Source organism: Canis lupus, chromosome 37 (genome assembly GCF_048164855.1).
Source record: "Canis lupus baileyi chromosome 37, mCanLup2.hap1, whole genome shotgun sequence".
NCBI lineage: Eukaryota > Metazoa > Chordata > Mammalia > Carnivora > Canidae > Canis > Canis lupus.
The window spans coordinates 24479210-24499471 of record NC_132874.1 but is presented as its reverse complement, the minus strand read 5'-3'; the positions used below and the strand labels follow the sequence as shown (position 1 = coordinate 24499471).

The 20262-nt window shown below is 62.3% G+C and overlaps 1 protein-coding gene across 1 annotated transcript; it reads left to right on the top strand.

The window, feature by feature from the left end:
* Positions 1-7089: 7089 nt before the first annotated feature.
* FOXC1 (forkhead box C1) lies at positions 7090-10837 on the top strand. The gene has a single exon (XM_072813605.1). The coding sequence runs from the start codon at positions 7162-7164 to the stop codon at positions 8866-8868; it is 1707 nt and encodes a 568-aa protein (XP_072669706.1). The 5' UTR covers positions 7090-7161; the 3' UTR covers positions 8869-10837.
* Positions 10838-20262: the final 9425 nt, after the last annotated feature.

Here is a 20262-nt window from a genome sequence, read left to right as displayed (position 1 = left end):
GGGCGACGCATCCCTGGCATGTCCCCCCCGGAGAGCAGAGCCCCTCACTCCCAGGAGCTCCCGAGGTGAGAGGCGAGAGGCCTGGCCCAGGTCAGGGGCCTCCTCTGGCTCTGCCGCTAGCCGAGCCTCTTCCTACCCTCACTGGGGGGCCTTTGGACCAATCTTCCGGGCCCAGGCCAAGTCCAAGTCGGGCAGGGGAGGGATTCTTTCCCGGAAAGGGCAAAAGGGGGCCCTCTTGCCTATTCTTCTCCCTCCACCCCACCTCTCTGGCCTGCCCTGCTGCTACCCTGCCCCCCGGAAGCCGCACAAGGCCAAAGGCCTGCACTGCATTACACTCCAGGGCCTGTTCAACTTCAGGCTCAGGAGGATGGGGCGACCGGAAGGCGGCGCTGGACCTGGCAAGCTGGGTGGGAGCCCTGCCTCGCCCACTTGAGGAGCATCTCTAGGACATCCGTGGGCAGGCGTGCCAGCTGTGTGCAAGGCGAGTAAGCTTGCACGCATGCAACAGATTCGAGCATGGACGGGGATGAGCGTCTCCCCGCGGTGATTGCTGTTGCCCTTCACAAGGTGCCCGGCAAAAGGTATCGCGTCTCGTATCGGCGGCTGGAATCACGGGGAAAGCCCCCGTATGTCAGCGGATTAGGTGGATGGGCCAGTATGCCACCGACCTGAGACGCACAGGAGAACATGCGAAACGGAGGAGATTGAATCCACCCGTGATGGCCGCTGGTTTAATTCTTCTTCTCCTAGTAGCACGTAAATGACGTTCCTTATCAGGAATGGCACGTGAGACCCAAGGAGATACACAAAGTGATATTGGGAGGGCTGTGCCATCTTGTACAAGTACCTTGCTCTCTTTGAGCTTCAGCTCCTTCCATCCAAGATGCAGACGATAGTGTCCGCATCCTTGGGCCGATTAAATGCAATGATCACCTGGAGCCCTCACCTCTGCAGAAGGACAACGTAAGAAGGGCTGCATGCATCTTACCAACGTTGTCGGAGGGTCTGGGGTTGAGACTAGAGAGTGTCACAGCGAACAAAACGACCCTTCATTAGTACCCGCTCTGCCCCAAACCAAGCATCTTCGGGAGCAAACATCGGGCGAACAAAGAGCTGTCCCGCTCCGTGAGCGGAGTATTTTCCATTGCTGACTGGGGTGTTTGTGACCCCAGGCAAAAAGGGACCCCACTAAAACTGAATTCTGGATTTCTTTTTCTGCCGCCCTTAATTTATAACAAAACCCGAGTCAACTACGGGCCTTGAAAAACACTAGGGCACATTCGGTGGTAGCTCCGTACTGGGGAGCAAGTGCCTCCTTTCCTTTCATACATATATTTCTATTTAAGATTCTGTGGAAATTTGCCTCTTTATTTGCCACAGTTTATCTTTTCTTATATCTCCGCTTCCAAACTAAATAGCACTAATCCGAATGCATACCTCTCTGCGTGCCAGCGTCTAGCCTTGTGTCTGTGTCTACTGTGTATGTAAATATTGGCAAGTCTCTCCGTGGGTAAATCTGCAGTGTGCACGGTCGGTGTTGTCCTACGGTGTCTCCGGGGTGTGTAAGTGTGTGTGGGGGTGTGAGACCGCACGAGTAGCCACTATCACTGCCACTCACCGGTCCTGTTCTCCAAACAGGTTCTTCGGACGTTCGGTTTTTGTTCATAATTAAGACTAAGGTGTGGTTAAAAAACAGAAGTACATTTTCCTGGAAACCAGCAGTCTTCATTTGCAACTTTTATTGGCAAACCTGTGGCTGCCAGTAAATACATTCCTTGGCATCTCCCAGAATGTAATTCATTTGATGAAGCGGCCTTGCTCTTTCTGTAAGGCGCACATCAATTAGAAGGGGCCGCCTGGGAGGAATGCAGCGGGTGCCCCGGGCCCGGGTCACCGCGGGCTCCAGGAACAGGCCGGGCTCGAGCCCCGGAGTCTGGGCCCGGCTCCCCACGGGCCCCAGGCGCTGCCCCGCCCGCCGCGCCCCCACCGCGGCCGCCCCCTCCAACCCTCCCCGGGCCAGGCTGGGGAGCCAGGGGCTGAGCCCGGGTGGGCCTCGCGCCGCGGACCGCAGGGGGCGCTCGGGCCACGCGCAGCGCCGCGGAGGGAGCCCCGGGCCAGGCCGCGGCCCTGGGACTGGGCCCTTAGGGCTCCGGGCGCCCCCTCCCCATGCAGTCGCGGGGACACGTCGGGGGGCGCACGCGAGGGCCGCCGCCCCCCGGGGAGGTCAGCTGCGCCCGGCCTCGGGCTGCAAGCGGCGGGGCGGCCCGCGGGTGGGGGCGCACGTCGGGGGGCTCCCGGGGCGCGAGGTCGGAGACCCGGGGAGCCCCCGCCGCCTCCTGCGCGCGCTTGCGAGCTGCGGGTCGGTCCATCCGCGGACCGGAGCCCGTCCTGTGACCCGCGCCCCTGCGCCCAGGGCGCAAACATGCGGGAGCGCGCGCTTCCCGGGTGTCCCGCACCTCCTACCCCCCACCCCGCGCCGCTGGCCGGGGCTGCAGGTCCGCGGGGCCCTCCCGCCTCCCTCCTCCCTCCTTCCGTCTCCCGCCCGGAGCTGCGCGGACCAGGGCCCCCCACCCCGCCTCGGGGCTCCCAGGCCAGGCCCGGCAGGTGCGCGCGCGCTCGCAGGCACCTGGTCCCTTCCCGCGCTCGCTCCTTCCCCTTCCCCTTCCGAGGGCGCATCCCCGTCCTGGACCGTGGTGAAGGGCGACGGTTCGAGGCCCCATCCCTCTGCCAGGACACAGGGAGCCCCGAGGCTCCCTTCCCAACTGGCCCGTGCCCCTTCCTTGCGGCTCCGCTGCGCCCTGTGCGCACGGGGCGCCCACCCGACGGCGCGGCCGGAGCAGGTGTCGCTGTCGCTGTCCGCGCAGGAGGCGGCCGGGCCACCCCGGGGACTCGGGCCATGACATTAAATCATCCCGTCGCGCTAACTTCCTGCGGAGGTCTGCTCCTCCGAGGGCGACTATCCAAGTACTTTTAATCGTGGACCCAGGCAACGGGGATCACTTTGCTGCCCAAACGTGATCGGAAAAACAAACGCTCCTTTTTTTTTTTTTTTTTGGTCTGTTTGTTTGTTTATTGTAGGAATTATTTGTGCTTAGGACGGGGATGAATTGGAGGTGCTGCGTGAGCACAACCTCTGCTGGCCCCCCAACCTGGAGGGAGAAGCAAGCTGAGCCTCGGCCACCCAGACGTTGGGTCCCCGCCTCCTCTTTCCGCTGAGAAGTCACACTGAAGACAAACGCTACCTTCCTCCCGAGAGAGCATCGGGGTTGATAACGAATAACGGTTACTGACCACCATCCAGCACCCCCTACCCTCGGCTTTCTGGTCTACACCACCCAGGCCGTGTGCAGGACTACAGGCGTTTACCTAAGAGGCTCAGAGACGCCACCGCACACGCACACTCGGACTTTGCTGCCCTTGTTTGTGATTTCGGTCTAGTGGGGAGTTTTCAAATCCCATTGGCGGGATAATTGCCTTAATCTTCCAATTTGTCTCTTGGCAGCCAAGGGGGAGATGGTAGGACGGCCGCAGACGGGCAGCCTCGCTCCTGGGTCTGCACACACGGGCTGGATTCCACACACGGTCTGGAGCAGGAGAAGCCCCTCCCTCACCTCCTAAGCCTGCCTTTCCTGTTTTCCGCAGCCCCTGGACCCCGCGGGTCACCCCCCCTTCCCCGCCCTGGAACCCGTGTCAGGGCGGCCTAGACCCCCACCGGGCCGGCTTCCTGGGAATATCATCCGAGAGCCGAAAGCTGGATACGCCGGAACTGTGGACTGGGAAGGGGTCCGGGCAGGTCGTGGGGCGACTGGGCTGCAGGGGAGGGGTCGCCCCCGAGGGGTCTCCGCCGGGGAGGACGGTGTGTGCCCCCTGGGCTGGCCTCAGGCCGCTCAAGAGTCCTTTCCTGAACTCGGGACTTGCCCGGATCCTTATTCCCTCTACTTGTCCTGAATAAAACGAAAAGAGAAAGAGCTCCTTCTGGTTCCCGGTGACCTGCGTTAGGGCACCGTCTCCTCCTCCCCACTCCCCCCAACACACACATTCCTGCGGTGTCACCACGTTCCCGAATCCAGGCATTTCCTGGAGTGCTCGCCACATCTCCCTCGTGCTTTTCTGCAGTCGGGGCCCTGGGGAGGCCTTGTAACTACCGCTGTGACGTCAGGCCCCCTCCTCAGAGCTCGGAACCCCTCGGTGGGCCCCGGGAATCGTAACCCCACCTGGCAGGTCAAGGAGGGGCTGGGAGTTGCCGGTGGGGCCAAGCGACAGTTGGGCCAGACATCCATTACGGCTGTCGCCGCGGGACCTTCAGGCGGCGAGCGCGGGAGGTGTCAGGAAAGAGAAGCCCGAGGTTTCCGGCGGGGGCATTTCTGCCAATTGAGTCAAGGTTTGTTGAGGAGACTGATGATGGAACCACCCCGAGGAGCAGCAAAAAGGAGCCTCAAAAACTTTAGACTCAAAATAAAAGCTTTAACCCATCCTCCCCCGAAGACTTCATTCCTGTGCCTTAACTTTAAAGTAACACCACTAACAACAATAATAAAATAAGCAAAGCACTTGAAATACAGTCAAGCCGTTTACTGGAGGTTTGCTTCCGAGTAAGCTTATAAAACACAAATGCAAATATCTTTTCCTGGCGAATATCCAGAGCTAAACCAGTGGAAAGTTGATCTTTATAAAACTGCACCCCCTCCAGTTTTTTTCACATGCCAGATACTAATTGCACAACGGGAACTTCTACACCCAAAGCGGGGAGCCCGGTGGCCACCGAGGTTCGATCTGCAATTTACACCCCACGCTGCCTGGGCTCCGGGGCTGCGCGGGGAGAGGGAGGGCAGGGGGGCAGGCGACGGTGCGGGTCGGGCTGGGCCAGGAGGCCCGACTGTCCACTGCGAGCGCCGCCGGGGCCCACTGGCATTTCCCACGTTAGGAAAACAAGCGAGCAGCTCTGGCTGCTTCCCGCTCTGTGCCCTGCCCTGCGAGCAGTGGAGATGCAGCTTAAAGTTCAAATTCACCAAACGCTGGGGTGTTTTGGAGAGACCACCTAATTAGCCTCCAGGCTGAAGCCAGAGCGCCCCATAAAGCCCCGGCCAAAGGGGACGATTATGTCAGAGTACAGGGACCGGGGCTGGACACGAATTCACGTTTCAAGTCTGGGGTCTTCTCCCTCCCACCCCTTCCTCCCTCTGCAAGCGCTAAGGAACCGTCCAGGACTGAGCCTCCCGCTGACAAATCAAGTGTTGCTTCCAATCCGAGCCCCGGGCCTTGCGAACACCCTGGAAAAGGGAGTTTCAAGTGCCCCAAGAGCCCAGCAGGCCGAGAGGCAGCTGCCTCAGGAATGGGAAGTTCCGGGCGACCCCCCACCCCAGCCCCAGGCTCGCTCTAGAAGTGGCGGGTCCTCTCCTCTGTCTGAAAGACACTATTTTTTTGTTGTTGTTGTTGTTTTTTTAAATGTTCAAGTGATAAGGAGCTGAGCCTGCCACACACGCCAGCTCCTCTGACATCGAACAACTGAAGCGACAATGAGAATTTTTGTGCAGGGAGGAAGCCGGGATTCCAGCTGGGAAGGCAAAAGGGGCTCCCAACACGTTCTTGCAGTTAAAGATTGTCAGAAATGGGGGGGAGTGGAGGTGTTAAATGCGTCACACTACTCTTCTTCACGGGTTCCTAAGCTTGCCAGGCCCCCCCACCCTCCCGGCTTCTGGTAAAGGACCTAGTGTTGGGGTGGGGGTGGGGGGTGAGAGGGGTGTTTTCTCCAGTTGCCAAAACGCAGAACCGCGTTGCAGGCGGAGGGGGGGGGGCAGTCCTTCGCTTCTCTCCTTCCCTCGTCTGCACCCCGCTGCACCCCGCTGCACCCCGGCCGCCCTGCGAGTCTCGGGCGCGCAGGGCCCCCCAGAACCGGCGGCGCCCGCGCCTCTGCGCCTCTGCCCCCAGCACCTCCGTTACGCGCGCGCGGGGATGGAGCCTGAGCGGAGACGCGCGGGGTTCTCGGGCGTGTGTTTATTTGCTTCTTGTCATCACACCTGCTCGCGTCGCTGGGCCCGAAGCGTGACCCTCCTCTGAGCCGAAGCGTGCGGGGCCCGACGAGAGCGGGCGGCGAGGGGCGAGCCTTAGGGGTCGGGCCCGGCGCGGCGCGGCGCTGCGGGGAGGTCTGCGGGGAGGGAGGGAGGCCCCAGCAGCGGGCCGCGGAGCCGGGCGCCCCGGGCGGCGGGGAGGGAGCCAGGTGGCCTGGAGTGGGGCGGGCGGAGCCTACCTGGGCACGGTCCGGGCGCGGCCCCGGGGCCCCCTGCCCTGTCCCTACTGGGTGGGGGTGGCGAGGAAGGCGAGGCCGGGGCGACGCTGCGGCGGCGCCTCCAGGCCCGGGGCCCAGGGAGGCCGCAGGTGGGGGGCGAGGGAAGCAGCCGGCTGCGAAGCCCGGCGGCCCGCGGGGAGGCGGAGGGCGGGCGTGGGGTGGGGTGGCGTGGGGTGGGGTGGGGCGCCCGGGGGGCCGGGCCGTGGCGCGCGGCCCGCGGGGACCCGGGAGTCCCGCCGGCGGGGAGGCGCGGGGGGCGCGCGGGGCGCGGGGGGGGGGCGGCCGGCTGCGGGCGCGGGGCGCGCTCGGCCGGCGCGCGTGTGGCCAGCCCCGCGGTCCTCCCGCAGCTGGGCGCGGGCCGCCGGGGCTCGGCCTCCGGCTCCTCCGGAGGCGGTTCTCGCCTGCCATTGGCTGCCGCGGCCGGGGCGGGGCGGGGCTCCGCGGCCCGGAAAAAATGTAACTGCGTAAAAAAGTCCTCGCCTGGGTGACGGATGCTCAAAAGTTCAGAAGTTTTCCCCATGCTTCCTTAGGCGGCCGGCGCGCGGGAGCCTGCGGAGGAGGTGACGCGGGGCCCGGGAAGGCGGCCGGCGCGCTGCCCCCGCCCCTGGCCGAGCGGAGGGCGCGGGCTCCGGGGCGCGGGCTCCGGGGCGCAGGCTCGGCGCGGGTCGGGCGCGGGCTCCGGGCGGCGCGGGCGGGCTGGCGGCGAGGGCGCCGGCTGGCCCCGTGCTGCGCGCTCGCTCGGCGGCCGGGAGGCGCGGCCCCGGCCCGGCCCGGCCCCCGGCCCCCGGCGCCCGGCGCCCGGCGCCCAGCGCCCAGCCCGGAGCGGCGCGGCGGGAGGCGGCGGCTGCGCGGGCCGGACTCGGCGAGCGGGGGCCATGCAGGCGCGCTACTCCGTGTCCAGCCCCAACTCCCTGGGAGTGGTGCCCTACCTCGGCGGCGAGCAGAGCTACTACCGCGCGGCGGCCGCGGCGGCGGGGGGCGGCTACGGCGCCATGCCGGCCCCCATGAGCGTGTACTCGCACCCGGCGCACGCCGAGCAGTACCCGGGCGGCATGGCGCGCGCCTACGGGCCCTACCCGCCGCAGCCGCAGCCCAAGGACATGGTGAAGCCGCCCTACAGCTACATCGCGCTCATCACCATGGCCATCCAGAACGCCCCGGACAAGAAGATCACGCTCAACGGCATCTACCAGTTCATCATGGACCGCTTCCCCTTCTACCGGGACAATAAGCAGGGCTGGCAGAACAGCATCCGCCACAACCTGTCGCTCAACGAGTGCTTCGTCAAGGTGCCCCGCGACGACAAGAAGCCGGGCAAGGGCAGCTACTGGACGCTGGACCCGGACTCCTACAACATGTTCGAGAACGGCAGCTTCCTGCGGCGGCGGCGGCGCTTCAAGAAGAAGGACGCGGTCAAGGACAAGGAGGAGAAGGACCGGCTGCACCCCAAGGAGCCGCCCGCCGCGCCCGCCGCGCCCCCGCCGCCGCCGCCGCCGCCGCCCCCGCAGGCCCGCGCGCCCCCCGCGCCCCCCGCGCCGCCCGCGCCCGAGCAGCCCGACGGCGCCGCGCCCCCGCAGCCGCCGCCCGTGCGCATCCAGGACATCAAGACCGAGAACGGTACGTGCCCCTCGCCGCCCCAGCCCCTGTCCCCGGCCGCCGTGCCCAAGATCGAGAGCCCCGACAGCAGCAGCAGCAGCCTGTCCAGCGGCGGCAGCCCCCCCGGCGGCCTGGGCTCCGCGCGCGCGCTCAGCCTGGACGGCGCGGACCCCGCGGCCCCGCCCGCGCCCCCGCAGCCCGCGCCGCCGCCGCCGCCGCACCTGGGCCAGGGCTTCAGCGTGGACAACATCATGACGTCGCTGCGGGGGTCGCCGCAGGCCGCGGCCGAGCTGGGCTCGGGCCTGCTGGCGGCGGCGGCGGCGGCCGGGGCCTCGCGCCCGGGGCTCGCGCCCGCGCTGGCGCTCGGCGCCTACTCGCCGGGCCAGGGCTCCCTGTACGGCTCCCCCTGCGGCCAGGGCGCGGGCGCGGGCGGGGGCGCGGGCGCGGGCGCGGGCGGGGGCGCGGGCGGGGGCGCGGGCGCGGGCGCGGGCGGGGGCGCGGCGGGCGCGGGGACCTACCACTGCAACCTGCAGGCCATGAGCCTGTACGCGGCGGGCGAGCGCGGCGGCCACCTGCAGGGCGCGCCGGGGGGCGCGGGCGGCCCGGCCGTGGACGACGCCCTGCCCGACTACTCGCTGCCCCCGGCCACCAGCAGCGGCGGCGCGGCCCTGAGCCACGGCGCGGGCGGCGCGCAGGACGGCGGCCACCACCCCGCGGCCCACCAGGGCCGCCTCGCCTCGTGGTACCTGAACCAGGCGGGCGGAGACCTGGGCCACCTGGCGAGCGCGGCGGCGGCGGCGGCGGCCGCGGGCTACCCGGGCCAGCAGCAGAACTTCCACTCGGTGCGGGAGATGTTCGAGTCGCAGAGACTGGGCCTCAACAACTCCCCGGTGAACGGGAACAGCAGCTGTCAGATGGCCTTCCCGTCCAGCCAGTCTCTGTACCGCACGTCCGGGGCCTTCGTCTACGACTGCAGCAAGTTCTGACGCCCCCCCCCCCCGCCCGCCCCTGCATCCACCCATCACCCCCCCTGGACCACCGCCGCCACCGCCACCGCCACCACCACCCAGCCCGGACGAACTGCGAACTGAATGAATCGAACCCCCAAAGCAGGAACAGCCGAAAGAACCACCGGCTTGCAAAATCGAAACCAAAAAAAAAAAAAAAAAAAAAAAAAAGAATCCGATTAAAAAAAAAAAAAAAAAGGAAAGGAAAGAAAGCCTTGAAAAACATTCACCGAACCAGCGAACAGAATCCCTCCAAAAATGCAACTCACCAGCACAAAGGAAACTGTTTTTCTGAAAAGAGTCAGAGCCACCTTCACTTGGCCTTATCTAAATAGACAAAACGGTAAACTATTTTGTACAGAGACAGCAAAAAATCATGGTTTATTAAAGGACAGTGTTACTCCAGATAACACGTAAGTTTCTTCTTGCTTTTCGGAGATCACGCGTTCCTCCTCTCTCTCTCTCTCCCTCCCTCCCTCTCCCATTCCCCTGCCCTCTCTTTCCTCCACCTCTCACCTGTAAGATATTTTATCCTATGTTGAAAGGAGGGGGGAAAGTCCCCGTATATGAAAATCGCTTTCTTTTTATTCATGGACTTGTTTTAAAATGTAAATTGCAATATAGTAATTTATTTTTAATTTGTAGTTGGATGTCGTGGACCAAACGCCAGAAAGTGTTTCCAAAACCTGACGTTAAATTGCCTGAAACTTTAAATTGTGCTTTTTTTTTTCATTATAAAAAGGGAAACTGTATTAATCTTATTCTATCATCTTTTTTTTTCTTTTTGTTGAACATATTCACTGTTTGTTTATTAATAAATTACCATTCAGTTTGAATGAGATCTATATGTCTGGATACTTTAATACAGCTTTAATTATTATAAGAAAAAAAAGAGATTTCAGATTAAAACACTAGAAATGACCTATTCTCCTCCTAAATATCTGAGAAATGGAGAAACCCTCTGACTATAACTTGTCAAATTTCACCTAAAAGTCTCTTTTTTGTTTAGATTTGTTTTTCCTGCAACGTCTTCTGCAAAATGTACTCTATAGTCAGCTTGCTTTGTGGCTAGTCAGAAGATATTTTCCTAAACAGGTCTGAGTTGGCATATATACAAATATATATATATTTTTTTTCAGTAAGGACAGAACATGATCTGGAAATTTTAAGCCCATGAATCGGCAGTGGTGTTACCACAGTGATACCTGTGTGTAGAGATATGTGAATGTGCCTCCAGATATACACAGAGGAATATTTGGCTTCTGTATCACATAAAAAATTGTGATGTCTGTTCTACATCCCCGTGAGCCAAATGCTGGGTAGATATTTCTCCTACTAATTTCACTCCTTTGTAAGAGAAAAAATAAAGCAGTTCTTTTTTTAAAAAAAAATGTATGTATATAACTCATCCACATTTACAATCCTTCGTGTGTTACATAGAAGGGTTGGTTTAAAAAAAATATATATATATACTGTGGGTTGGAAAGGGATATTTAATCTTTGGGAAACTATTTTAGAAGATATGTTTGTAGAACAATTATTATTATTATTATTTTTTCTTTTGGAAAAGATTTAAAGCAATAAGGAGAGAAGAGCAGAACATTTTAGTCTAGGGTGGTTTCTTTTCGATCCATTTTTTTTTCTTGTTAATTTACAGTTAAACGTAGGGGGCGATCCAGATTGGCCCTCCCCCTTTGTAAATAACCCAGGAAATGTAATAAATTCATTATCTTAGGGCGATCTGCCCTGTCAATCAGACTTTGGAGAGATGGCGATTTGATTACAGCCGATCAGGGCCTTACAGTTTGTTTTCGAGATAATACAGTTTCCTGCTATCTGCCGCTCCTATCTAGAGGCAACACTTAGCAGTAATTGCTATTGCTTGTTGTCAAAATCTGATCATTGTTAAAGGATTGCTGCAAATAAATACACTCTAATTTCAGTCAAACCCTGCTCTCCGTGGCCTCTGATTTGCTCGGGAAGGTCGCAGCGGCCAGGGCGCCCCAGGGCGCGGCGGTCCCCGGGCAGGGAGGCCGGCAGGGACTCGCCCGACTGCTCGCTCGGGCTCCGCCGGCTGTCGCGGCCCGCGGCCCGGGGCGGCCTCGGTGACCCCCGCGGGGTGGGCGCACCCCGGGGCCCTGGCTTGCCTAGGCCCGGCCGGGAAGGGCCGCAGGTGGACCCGCCCCAGGCCGCGCGGCTCCGGCAGCCCCGGCCCCGGCCTCCCCGCGCCGGCCCGCTGCGCGGTCGGGACCGGGGCTTGGCGAGTGTAGACGCGCGGCCCACCCGGCTCTGCAGCCGGCGCCGGCCTCGGGACGCGGCTCCCGGACGGGGGGCAGCTAATGAGCTGTAATTGCCGCGTGCGTGTTTGCAGCTCCCGCCCCCCGACATCAGCCTGGGGGGGCCGGAGGGAGGCCGCCTGGAGGGATGGAGCCGGCACCCGGGGCAGGGCCGCCGAGCAGCAGGGCCGCCTGGCTCCAGGCCCCAGGTCCCAGGCCCCGGCCGCCGCTTGCTGCTGCGGTGCCCCGCCGGGGGGGGGAGGTCGCGGGCGCCCGCTGCTCTCGGGTGGGCCTCGGGGCGGTGGGCGGCTGCGATGGAGGCCGCGGGCGCTGTGCGAGCGGCGTGCGCCCCGCCTGCCCCGGGGCCTGGCGGCCTGGCTCCCGAGAGGGGACCGGCGCGCAGCGGGGCCGGCGACCTGGGTCGAGGAGGCCGGGCAGAGTGGAGGGATGGGCTGCGGTGCCGCCGGGCAGGCGACCTGGGCCGCGGGCAACCTGGGTCGAGGTGGAGGCGACCTGGGCTGCAGGCGACCTGGGTGGAAGAGGCCGGGCCAAGCGGAGAGATGGGCTGCGGTGCGGCCGAGCAGGCAACCTGGGCCGCAGGCGACCTAGGTCAAGGAGGCCGGGCCCCAGAGCAGGGGTGGGCTGTGCGCAGCGGGGCCGGCAACCTGGGCCACCAGCGACCTGGGTCGAGGAGGCCAGGCCCGAGCGGAGGGATGGGCTGCAGCGCAGCCGGGCAGGCGATCTGGGCAGCGGGCGACCTGGGTCAAGGAGGCCTGCCCCGAGTGGCCTCTGCCCCCACGGCCTATGCTCGCGGCCTGCGCTGCATCGGGCTGGCAGGGGGCGACCGTGGCTGGGGGCCTGCAGCACAGAACCCGCTCGCCTGGGCCCCGACCGTCCCTGAGCGCACCTCGGGCACCCACGCTCTTCCTCCCTGGGAACCCGCGCTCCTGGGGCTGCAGAGGGCACCGCCGTGAGCGCGCTGCCCCAGCTTCCGCGGCCTGCAAACAGCCCTCCTAAGCTCCCAGGAGTGTTTACACACTTGCCCGGGGCACCCGCTTCTTAGCCATCACTTTTGCCCTCCTCGGTGGCAAGGTCTGAAAATCAAGCGTGGAGGACGTAGTGTCTGGGAAGGTGTTTGTGTTACACGTACACAGTTATTTCTACCCGAGCTGCCGAAGCGATAGTGCAGGAGCTGTGTTTGAGTGCAGGGTCAGCAGTTCTGTTCATGATTCTGATTTTTGAAACCATAGAGGTAAATGTTTTCTACTCCCAATACAAGTGCTTTTGGACTCGCATCCAATTTAAGAAAAAAAAAAAAAAACAACTACCGCTGACCTTATTGAATGTGGGACAAGTACTTATGCCGTAGTGGTCTGCACGTTTGATTTGTACTTTTTCAGCAACGAGGGTATTTTCTTTTTCCTGTAAGATAGTCTAAGAGAGACGTCTTGGTATCTTAACCAACAGACAGGACATTTTGAAATTAGCCTTGGACACAAGGCAGGATCTAGTGGTCGGGATTTGGCTAATTTTGAAATGAGCCTCTGTGGAAAGCTTTAGGATAGTAAGTAGTTTGTGCTTTATGTAGCATGGGTGCATTTATTTGCTTAGCAATTTATACAGTGAGCGAGTAGATGCCAGCATGTTACATGCCATATAAAAACTAGCATTTTGGCATATTGTACGCGTGGTCGGAACGCGTGCTGTTTTCCAGGGCTATGTAGTTAGCAGGGCTTTCTTCACCAGGCTGCATGCAAACAAGCATGCATTTTACAATTTATCATTCCACGCAGTTTGTGTCATTAATAATCGATGTTTGCAGAGGAATAAGGCTCGATTGTGCTGGTGGTCTGTAAGCTCTTGGCTATTTCCTGCGGGGGTCAGAAACAGGGGTCAGGAAACAAGAGTGCCTTATAGCCCCATCAGGCTCCCCTGAACTTCTATAGGTAAAGAAGAGACATAGGACCTTTGCTCTCCCACCCTGTTCCCTAGGGAGGGGGTGTCATATTTAAGGTGGAGGGCTTTTAGTTTTGTCCTTCATGGTGCAAAATTCCAAGAGAGGCCCTGAATCCTCTGCAGGTCCAGGCTGCCTGGCCGGGCTGCCCAGGAGGGGGACAGGTCCCGGGCACCCGTATCGGTGTTGTCCCCCAGTGGCCCTGGACACAAGGTGGTGGGAGCAACAGTTTCTTTCTCTCCTCAGCTCCCATCTTACAGCTCCTAGAGAGAGGCCCCCTTTGCTTCTGAGCCTAGTTCTCACTCCCGGATCCCGCCTGCTGTCCCAGAGCCTTCTCTTTAGACTCCTCTCCCCTCCTTGCGGAATGGGTTCACGAAGCCATTAGCTCTTCCCATCGGGTCATAAACAAATGTCCCCTTAAGGGCAAGATTGATAGTGGCCGTGTCATAAAGCTGGCCAGGCAGGTTAGACTCTGTGGGACATTCTTTAGCTAAGTAGGGAATTTAGAGGGAGGCCGGGAGACTCTGTCATAGTCCTCACCCCATCGAGTTGTGGGGTGTGGGGGAGCAGAGAGCGGAGAAGCCGGTAAGCTTATGAGAGAGAGAGAGAGACCAACAAGCAAGACCTAGTTTGTTCAGACAGTGGTCACGATGGCACACACCAAAAAAAAAAAAAAAAAAAAAAAACCTGCTGAGATTTGCTATGGGGCCCTAGATGTCAGCTTCAGACACCCCACTTTTCTGAAAGCCTCTATTTCAAATTCCAAGGAGGCTAAGAGGTTCCTTGAAATAAGCTTTCATCAGTGGCATTTTCACTGGCACCTAAACAGAAAGTCTTCCTTCACGATTTGGGCTCGACATTCGCAGCTGGACTTTTGTGACCTGATACCTCCTTTACTCTGTCCCTTTTTGAGTGTGATTCCAATACATAACCGATGAGTTCTATGTGTCTTTGTATCTTTATCCCCGTCCCTCTCCTTGTCACTCCCCGCCCCAGGCCCTTTCAAAAGACCCTGGGCCCCCAAGTCTCTCCCGGATGTCTCCCAGCTTGAGCTACCTACCCGGTGGCAAGTACGCTCTGGCTCCGAGCTCTCCTCTCCCGGTGATGGGCCACATGGGGTCCTGACCCGGAGCTTACGCTCAGCCCTCTGACCCAGCTGGGGCCACATGTGAACAGGACTGGCAACCTCCAGGTCCGAGTCCAGTTGGAAAAGGAGCGATACTTCATGAAATGGATTCCAGCTCTAAAATCCATTCAGGAGAATGAAAGCCCCTTCTCCACGACGTTCTCAACGTGATTAGGAGTGGAAAATTGAGCAAAATGTACCATGTCCGCCTTATTGGAAACCAAAATATGGTGCAGAGACCATAAGGCCTGACTTCAGACCTTTGTTGTGCTCCTTTCCCATCTTACCGTGGCTCCAGAAAAACCCTCTGTTTTATATTATTTTTTTTTGTTGTTTACTTGATTTTTTCCCTCACTGATTTTAAATTTGCGGCATATTGAGCGTATTATAGGAGATGCAGTAGGATCTGGAATTTCCTTGCATATAGGCCTGAGTCTGCCTTGAAGACTGGAGAGAGGGGTGGAGCAGTTGGGAGACTGCCTGAGAGGAGAGGCTGGTCTGAGGGACCCTCACAGAGGGCCTGACATTGCTCCCGCTCAGAGTCTACCCACCTGCGGTCTGGCCGTGACTCCGAGGTGTGCTTCCACAGGCCTCTTTGCTCTTCCAGGTGGCGTCTCCCTCCATTCTCCCAGAGGCCATCTTCTTTCTTCACTGGTCTGCCCTCGGCTTCCTCCAAGCCCACTGGTCAGCACTGCTGGTCATTTGTACTAAACTGCCCATCTTCTTTCCGTAGCGGGCCCTGTTCCCAAGGAGACTGGGTGGGCTGCTCATTTGCCCCCTAAGTCAACACAGCTTGATGCTACTTGGGTGGGCATGGAAGTGCAATTTGTGAGCCCAGGGAGCGAGCAGTGGGCTGGCAGCCAGGGCCAGGTGGTGGGGCCTCCGGGTTGACCTGGGTGGTGGGACCCCAGGCAGGGCCTAGGGACAGTGCTTGGAGGCGTCTCAGAACCCGAGGCTCGGGAATGAGGGGGTCTGAGGTAGGGCTTGAAGGCTGACTTAGGCTGAGAGAGGAGAGAGGCAGAGACAGATGGAAGGACAGAGAGGGGGGAGAGGGAGAGAATAAGACAGGGAAGAAAGGCACCCCCCCATTGCCTACCCTGGGGAAAAAGCAGGAAAACCAACACATTTAGCGCCATTAACTCTCAAGGCCTCTGAATTTCCTTCAGTGTATAAAGCAGGTCATTGGTCCCGGTCTTGTTAACGGTACAGACGTGCGGAACACCAGAGTCGGGGAGCACGTGTTTAGGGCAACAGGATTCCCAACAGCCTGCCCTTGGGGGGAAACGGGAACTGTCCTCCGAGCTGAGCAAACTCTGCGTCCTGCAAGGTGCTGGGGGGGGGGGTCGCCGAGAGCAGCGTTGTGCGCCCTCGTTCCCCCACGTCGGACTGTGTGCCCCTCGTTCCCCCACGTCGGGCTGTGTGCCCCTGGGTCCCCACGTCGGGCTGTGCGCCCCCGGTCCCCCACGTCGGACTGTGCGCCCCCAGGTCCTCACGTCGGGCTGTGCGCCCCCAGGTCCCCACATCGGGCTGTGCGCCCTGGGCCCCCCACGTCGGACTGTGCGCCCTGGGCCCCCCACGTCGGACTGTGCGCCCCTGGGTCCTCACGTCGGACTGTGCGCCCTGGGCCCCCCACGTCGGACTGTGCGCCCTGGGTCCTCACGTCGGGCTGTGCGCCCTGGGTCCCCCACGTCGTCGGGCTCGCTCCGCGCAGGGTCCCACCCCCGCCAGCAGAGGGGCCTCCAAGCCGTCCCCCAGCGGCCTGCTGAAGCCCTCGCGGCCTGGACGCCGCTCACGTCAAGGCCCGAGGAGTGCGGCGGGCGGCCCGGGTGGCAGGCGCGGGGAGAGCCTGGAGCGGGGCTGGGCGGAGGCGCCGTGGTCCCCACCGCCGAGGGCGCCCCGGGAGCTGGAGGCCGACGCCCCAGGCAGCCCCTCTGTCCGAGTCCGAGGGCCCAGCTCTGCGCGGCGGGGCCTCCCGCCGTGGGCTCAGCCCGGGAAGGGACTGGGGGAAGTGGCACAACAGGAAGGCCTCGCCAGCAGGCCCTTCCCAGGCGGCTTCCTCGCCATAAAAAGCCAGACTGCAGCCGGGGTCCTGACCCCTTCCAAATATACATTCCCTTGCCCGCGGCCGGCACTGCGGCCCCGGCCAGGCCTGGGCGGCCTCCTCCGGGCGGGCCCGCGCCCCGCGCTCAGGCTGGCGGGGCCCACCTCCGCCGCCTCGGGGCTCCCCCCCCCCCCGCCTGCCCTCGCGCTCCGGGTCGGGGTCTGCGGGCCTCGAGGGTCGGCAGCGGGGCGGGGGGGGGGCGCGAGGCCGCGGGACACGTGCGCGGGGGGGGGCGGTGCGCGCCGTCGGGTCCCCCCATCCCGGGCCCGCGCCCCGCCGCAGCCTGCAGGGCCGGGGTCCCGCCTGGGCCTGAGCCTGGGCCTCGGGCCTCCAGCACCCTGCGTGCCGAGCGACTCGGGTGCGCACACGGAGGGCGCCGCGGCCCCGACTTCGGAGATCAAAGGGGCGGTCGAGACGGGGCGTCCGCTGGGTGCAGCCCTGACCCCGGAGGAAGGGCGGGAGCCGAGAGCAGGCGGCGGCCCGGGGTCAGGCCGCGGTCGGCCTCGCAGCGCAGACGCTGGGCCGAGGAAACGGGGGGGAGGGGGGGCTGTGCGGTGGCCGAGGCCTCGGAGAGGTCCCTGCGGATGAGCGCTGGGGGGGCGCAGGTGGGGCCCGGGGAGCCACAGCCCCGACGGCGCGGTCCCCGGAGACGTGCTGGGCGCCCCGGGGCTGGGGGCGCTGGGGGGGACCTGGGGGCGCTGGGGGCGCTCAGGGGGCGCTGGGGGGGTTGGGGTGCCCTGGGGGAGCCCTGGGGGCGGTGGGGCCCGCGCGGGCCGGGGCAGGGCGGCTGCGCCCCCTCGTCGCCCCCAGGGAGTCGGGCCGAAGCTCGGCACCAGCACTCAGCGAAGCCCCGACTGGGGGGGCTGTAGGGTCACGGCGGGCCCGCGGGGACGCGCACGCGCACACGGCCGGTTTGTAAAACCCGGGTGAGCGCCCCCGGCCCTCCTGCCCCCGCCCTCGCGTCCGCTCCCGGCCCTCCCCCTCCCTCTTCCCCTCTCGTCCCCCCTGCCCCCTCCCCTCCGTCTCTCGTCCCCCTTCCCTTCCCCTCCCCTCCCCTGCCCCCTCCCCTCCCGTCCCCCTGTCCCCCATCCCCTCTCCCCTCCCATCCCCGTCCTCTCCGGTCCCCCTCCCCTCCCCTCCTGTCCCCCTGTCCCCATCCCCTCTCCCCTCCCATCCCCGTCCTCTCCCGTCCCCCCTCCCCTCCCCTCCCGTCCCCCTGTCCCCCATCCCCTCTCCCCTCCCATCCCGTGCCCCCTCCCCCTCCCCTCCCCTCTGTCCACCCCCCCCCCCCCCCGCACCGTGCACACCCGGGCGGGCGGCGGAGGCTGCAGCGCGGGGTGTGGGAACCGGCCGACCCGGGGGCGTCGGTGGCGTCGGTCGGGAGCCAGGTTCCGGGCAGGACCCGCTGAGCTCCAGCCCCCCAGGTGCCCGGGCCGCCGCCACGCCTTCCCCGGGGCTTGGGAAGCTCCCGCAGACATAAGGTCCCGGCGCGTGCAAGGCTCACCCGGATGCGAAGGCACAGGCTGGCCCCGCCGGGAGCCCTGCGCCGGGCAGCTGTCCCTCGGCCGAGCGGGCGTCGCTGGGCCCAGCGGCGGGTGCGGGCGCGGGTGCGGGTGCGGGGGCCGCTCCGAGACCCGAGGGGCCCGAAATGCGGTCTCGGTCCGTTCCCTCCGCGGCCCCGCAGCGCTCGCGCCCCAGGCCCGGACCGCTGCCCTCCCGCCGCAGGCAGCTGTCGGGGCCGGTCCTGGGGCCTGAGGGGCAGGTGCGGCCGCGGCGCGCAGGTCCCCGGCACCCCTGTCCCCAGCACCCCTGTCCCCGGGCCCAGGGCTGGGAGCGCTGCCGCGCTGCTGGGCGCTGAAAGCACTTTGGCTTTCTCAGTTTTCCCTGAAACGTGTATGTCAAGGTGGAAGACCTTTCCCCGAGCTTGAGCTGAACAGCCAAAGCTGGGAGAGCAGGAAAAAGGGAGGACGAAGTTGCCTGAAATTCAGATTTAAGATGGAAGAGGCTGTGACAACTGGAGGGAAGTCCACGTGAACCGCAGAGCAGAGAACAGAGATATGCAAACAAATATGTTCTTTTCCACCTTTTATTTATTATTTTTATTTATTTATTTATTATTATTATTTTGACTTTTCACCTTTTAAACTGTGGGAGACCAGGAAGCCAACTGAGCCAACCCCTTCCCCCCACGTGAGGCTTCAGGAATAGAGAGAAGGCTGCGTGCGACCCAAAATACTCGTGTCCTTCAAAAACTGCTGCTCCAGGCCACTTTGAGAAGAAGAATGTAACATCCTAACTGCACGGCAGTCCCATTAAACCCCTGCCCAGAATCCCTCCTGATCCTAAGGAGCTTGTTATGGCTTGGGGCTAAGGAGCCTCAAAACACTGAATTACACGGGGCCACTGCAAGCCTGCAGGGCCTTTGAATGGCCTTGAGGCCTGCGTGTGGGGCGAGGGGAAGGTTCGGGGGTCAGGGGAGAAGAGGAGGTGCCTGTCCACCAGGGTCAAGGCTAATGTGTTGATTTGTGAGATTTGTGAGAGGACGTGTGTGGCCCTGTGCCGCTGATAGCAGGTTTGTGAGTTGTGTTTTCGAGTGTTTGTGAGTGAATGTGTTTGCGAGACTGCTGTGTGTGACAGTGCGTGAGCTGGCATGTTGTGTGTATCTGTGTGTGTGTGTGTGTGTGTGTGCATGGGAGTGTTTGGCTGTGTGGCAACGTGTGCGATCATGCATTGGTGAGTGTGTGTGTGCGCGCGCGTGTGCCCACCGGCCCTCTCCATCCCGGAGCCCGGCCTTCCGGGGCCATCTGTTTCCACTTAGCAGCATCCCGATGGGGAGAAGGCCCGTCCTGGGGCCGCCCCGGAGCGCGCCGCCCGGTTCTGCTGCGTGGAAGGCGGAGGCGGGCGCCCTGGCCAGCGGGCCCTGCACCGCCAGGCAGCCACACAAAGAGCCCTCTTTCCTGCCGCCAGCCGCCCAGCCGGGCCCTCCCGGATCATAAACCTGCCGGCGAAGACATTCAGAAATAGTTCACCCGCGTTCCCGCAAGCATGTGCGAAGGCTGGAATTCCATTTGCTATAAAGTTTTATTTTATTTTCCTTGGAGGGGGAGTGAGGGGGAAAAGAAGAGTTCTGACCTAATTTATTCTAGGGCAGAATCTTGTATTTCATGCAGAAGTATACACCTGTACACAAAGCTCTGCGTGCCGCTCGTGGGCTCCACACGGGCGTCCACCTGCCGGGGTTCACTCAGCGCAGCCCCGGGCCGGGCTCAGGAGCGTGTGTGCCCGTGGGCAGGGCCGGTCTGCCTCCCGGACGCATCGGTGGAAATGGATCCAGTGACCTGAGGCCCAGCTTACACCTCTTCATTGTAATTTTTAATCAACACTGATGTAGTTCAAGTGCGCAGTGTCCGACATATATTAGGCACTTAATATAAATTGGTTGACTACATTAAAGTCAGATTTAAAATGTGATCTAGTCCTGAGAGGTGCTTGGAGTTGGTGTTGTGCGAGGAATCCGAGCCCATGAGGAAAGGCCTGGGCTCAGAGACCTCCGGGTAACTCGGGGGCTTTGGGTGGAATGTTCTAACAACACTTACCTCCAGGTTTCTCCTTCTGTCCCCCACCCCACCCCATTCCTCAAGACTTCTTCCGAGGGGTGGGAGCCCCGCGGGATCTAATTACAGTGGAGGGGGGGGGCTGCCTCCTTCCTTCGGGACCTGGGTTCCCTTCCGCTGCAGGGAGCGGCCCATTGTCACCAGAAGGGGGGATGGAAAGGTCGGGCAGGGACCCGGGACAGGGACGGGGCGGGCCCAGCAGGGCTGCCACCTGCAGGGGCTGGGGGGGGGGGCTCGGGGTGTCTTGCTGGAGCCCCCGTAGCGGCTTCCATCCCTCAGGGAACACACGGACATCCACTTAG

Bases quoted from the DNA above. Each gene is read 5' to 3' on its own strand.
- FOXC1 (XM_072813605.1), top strand. From the start codon at position 7,162: ATGCAGGCGCGCTACTCCGTGTCCAGCCCCAACTCCCTGGGAGTGGTG.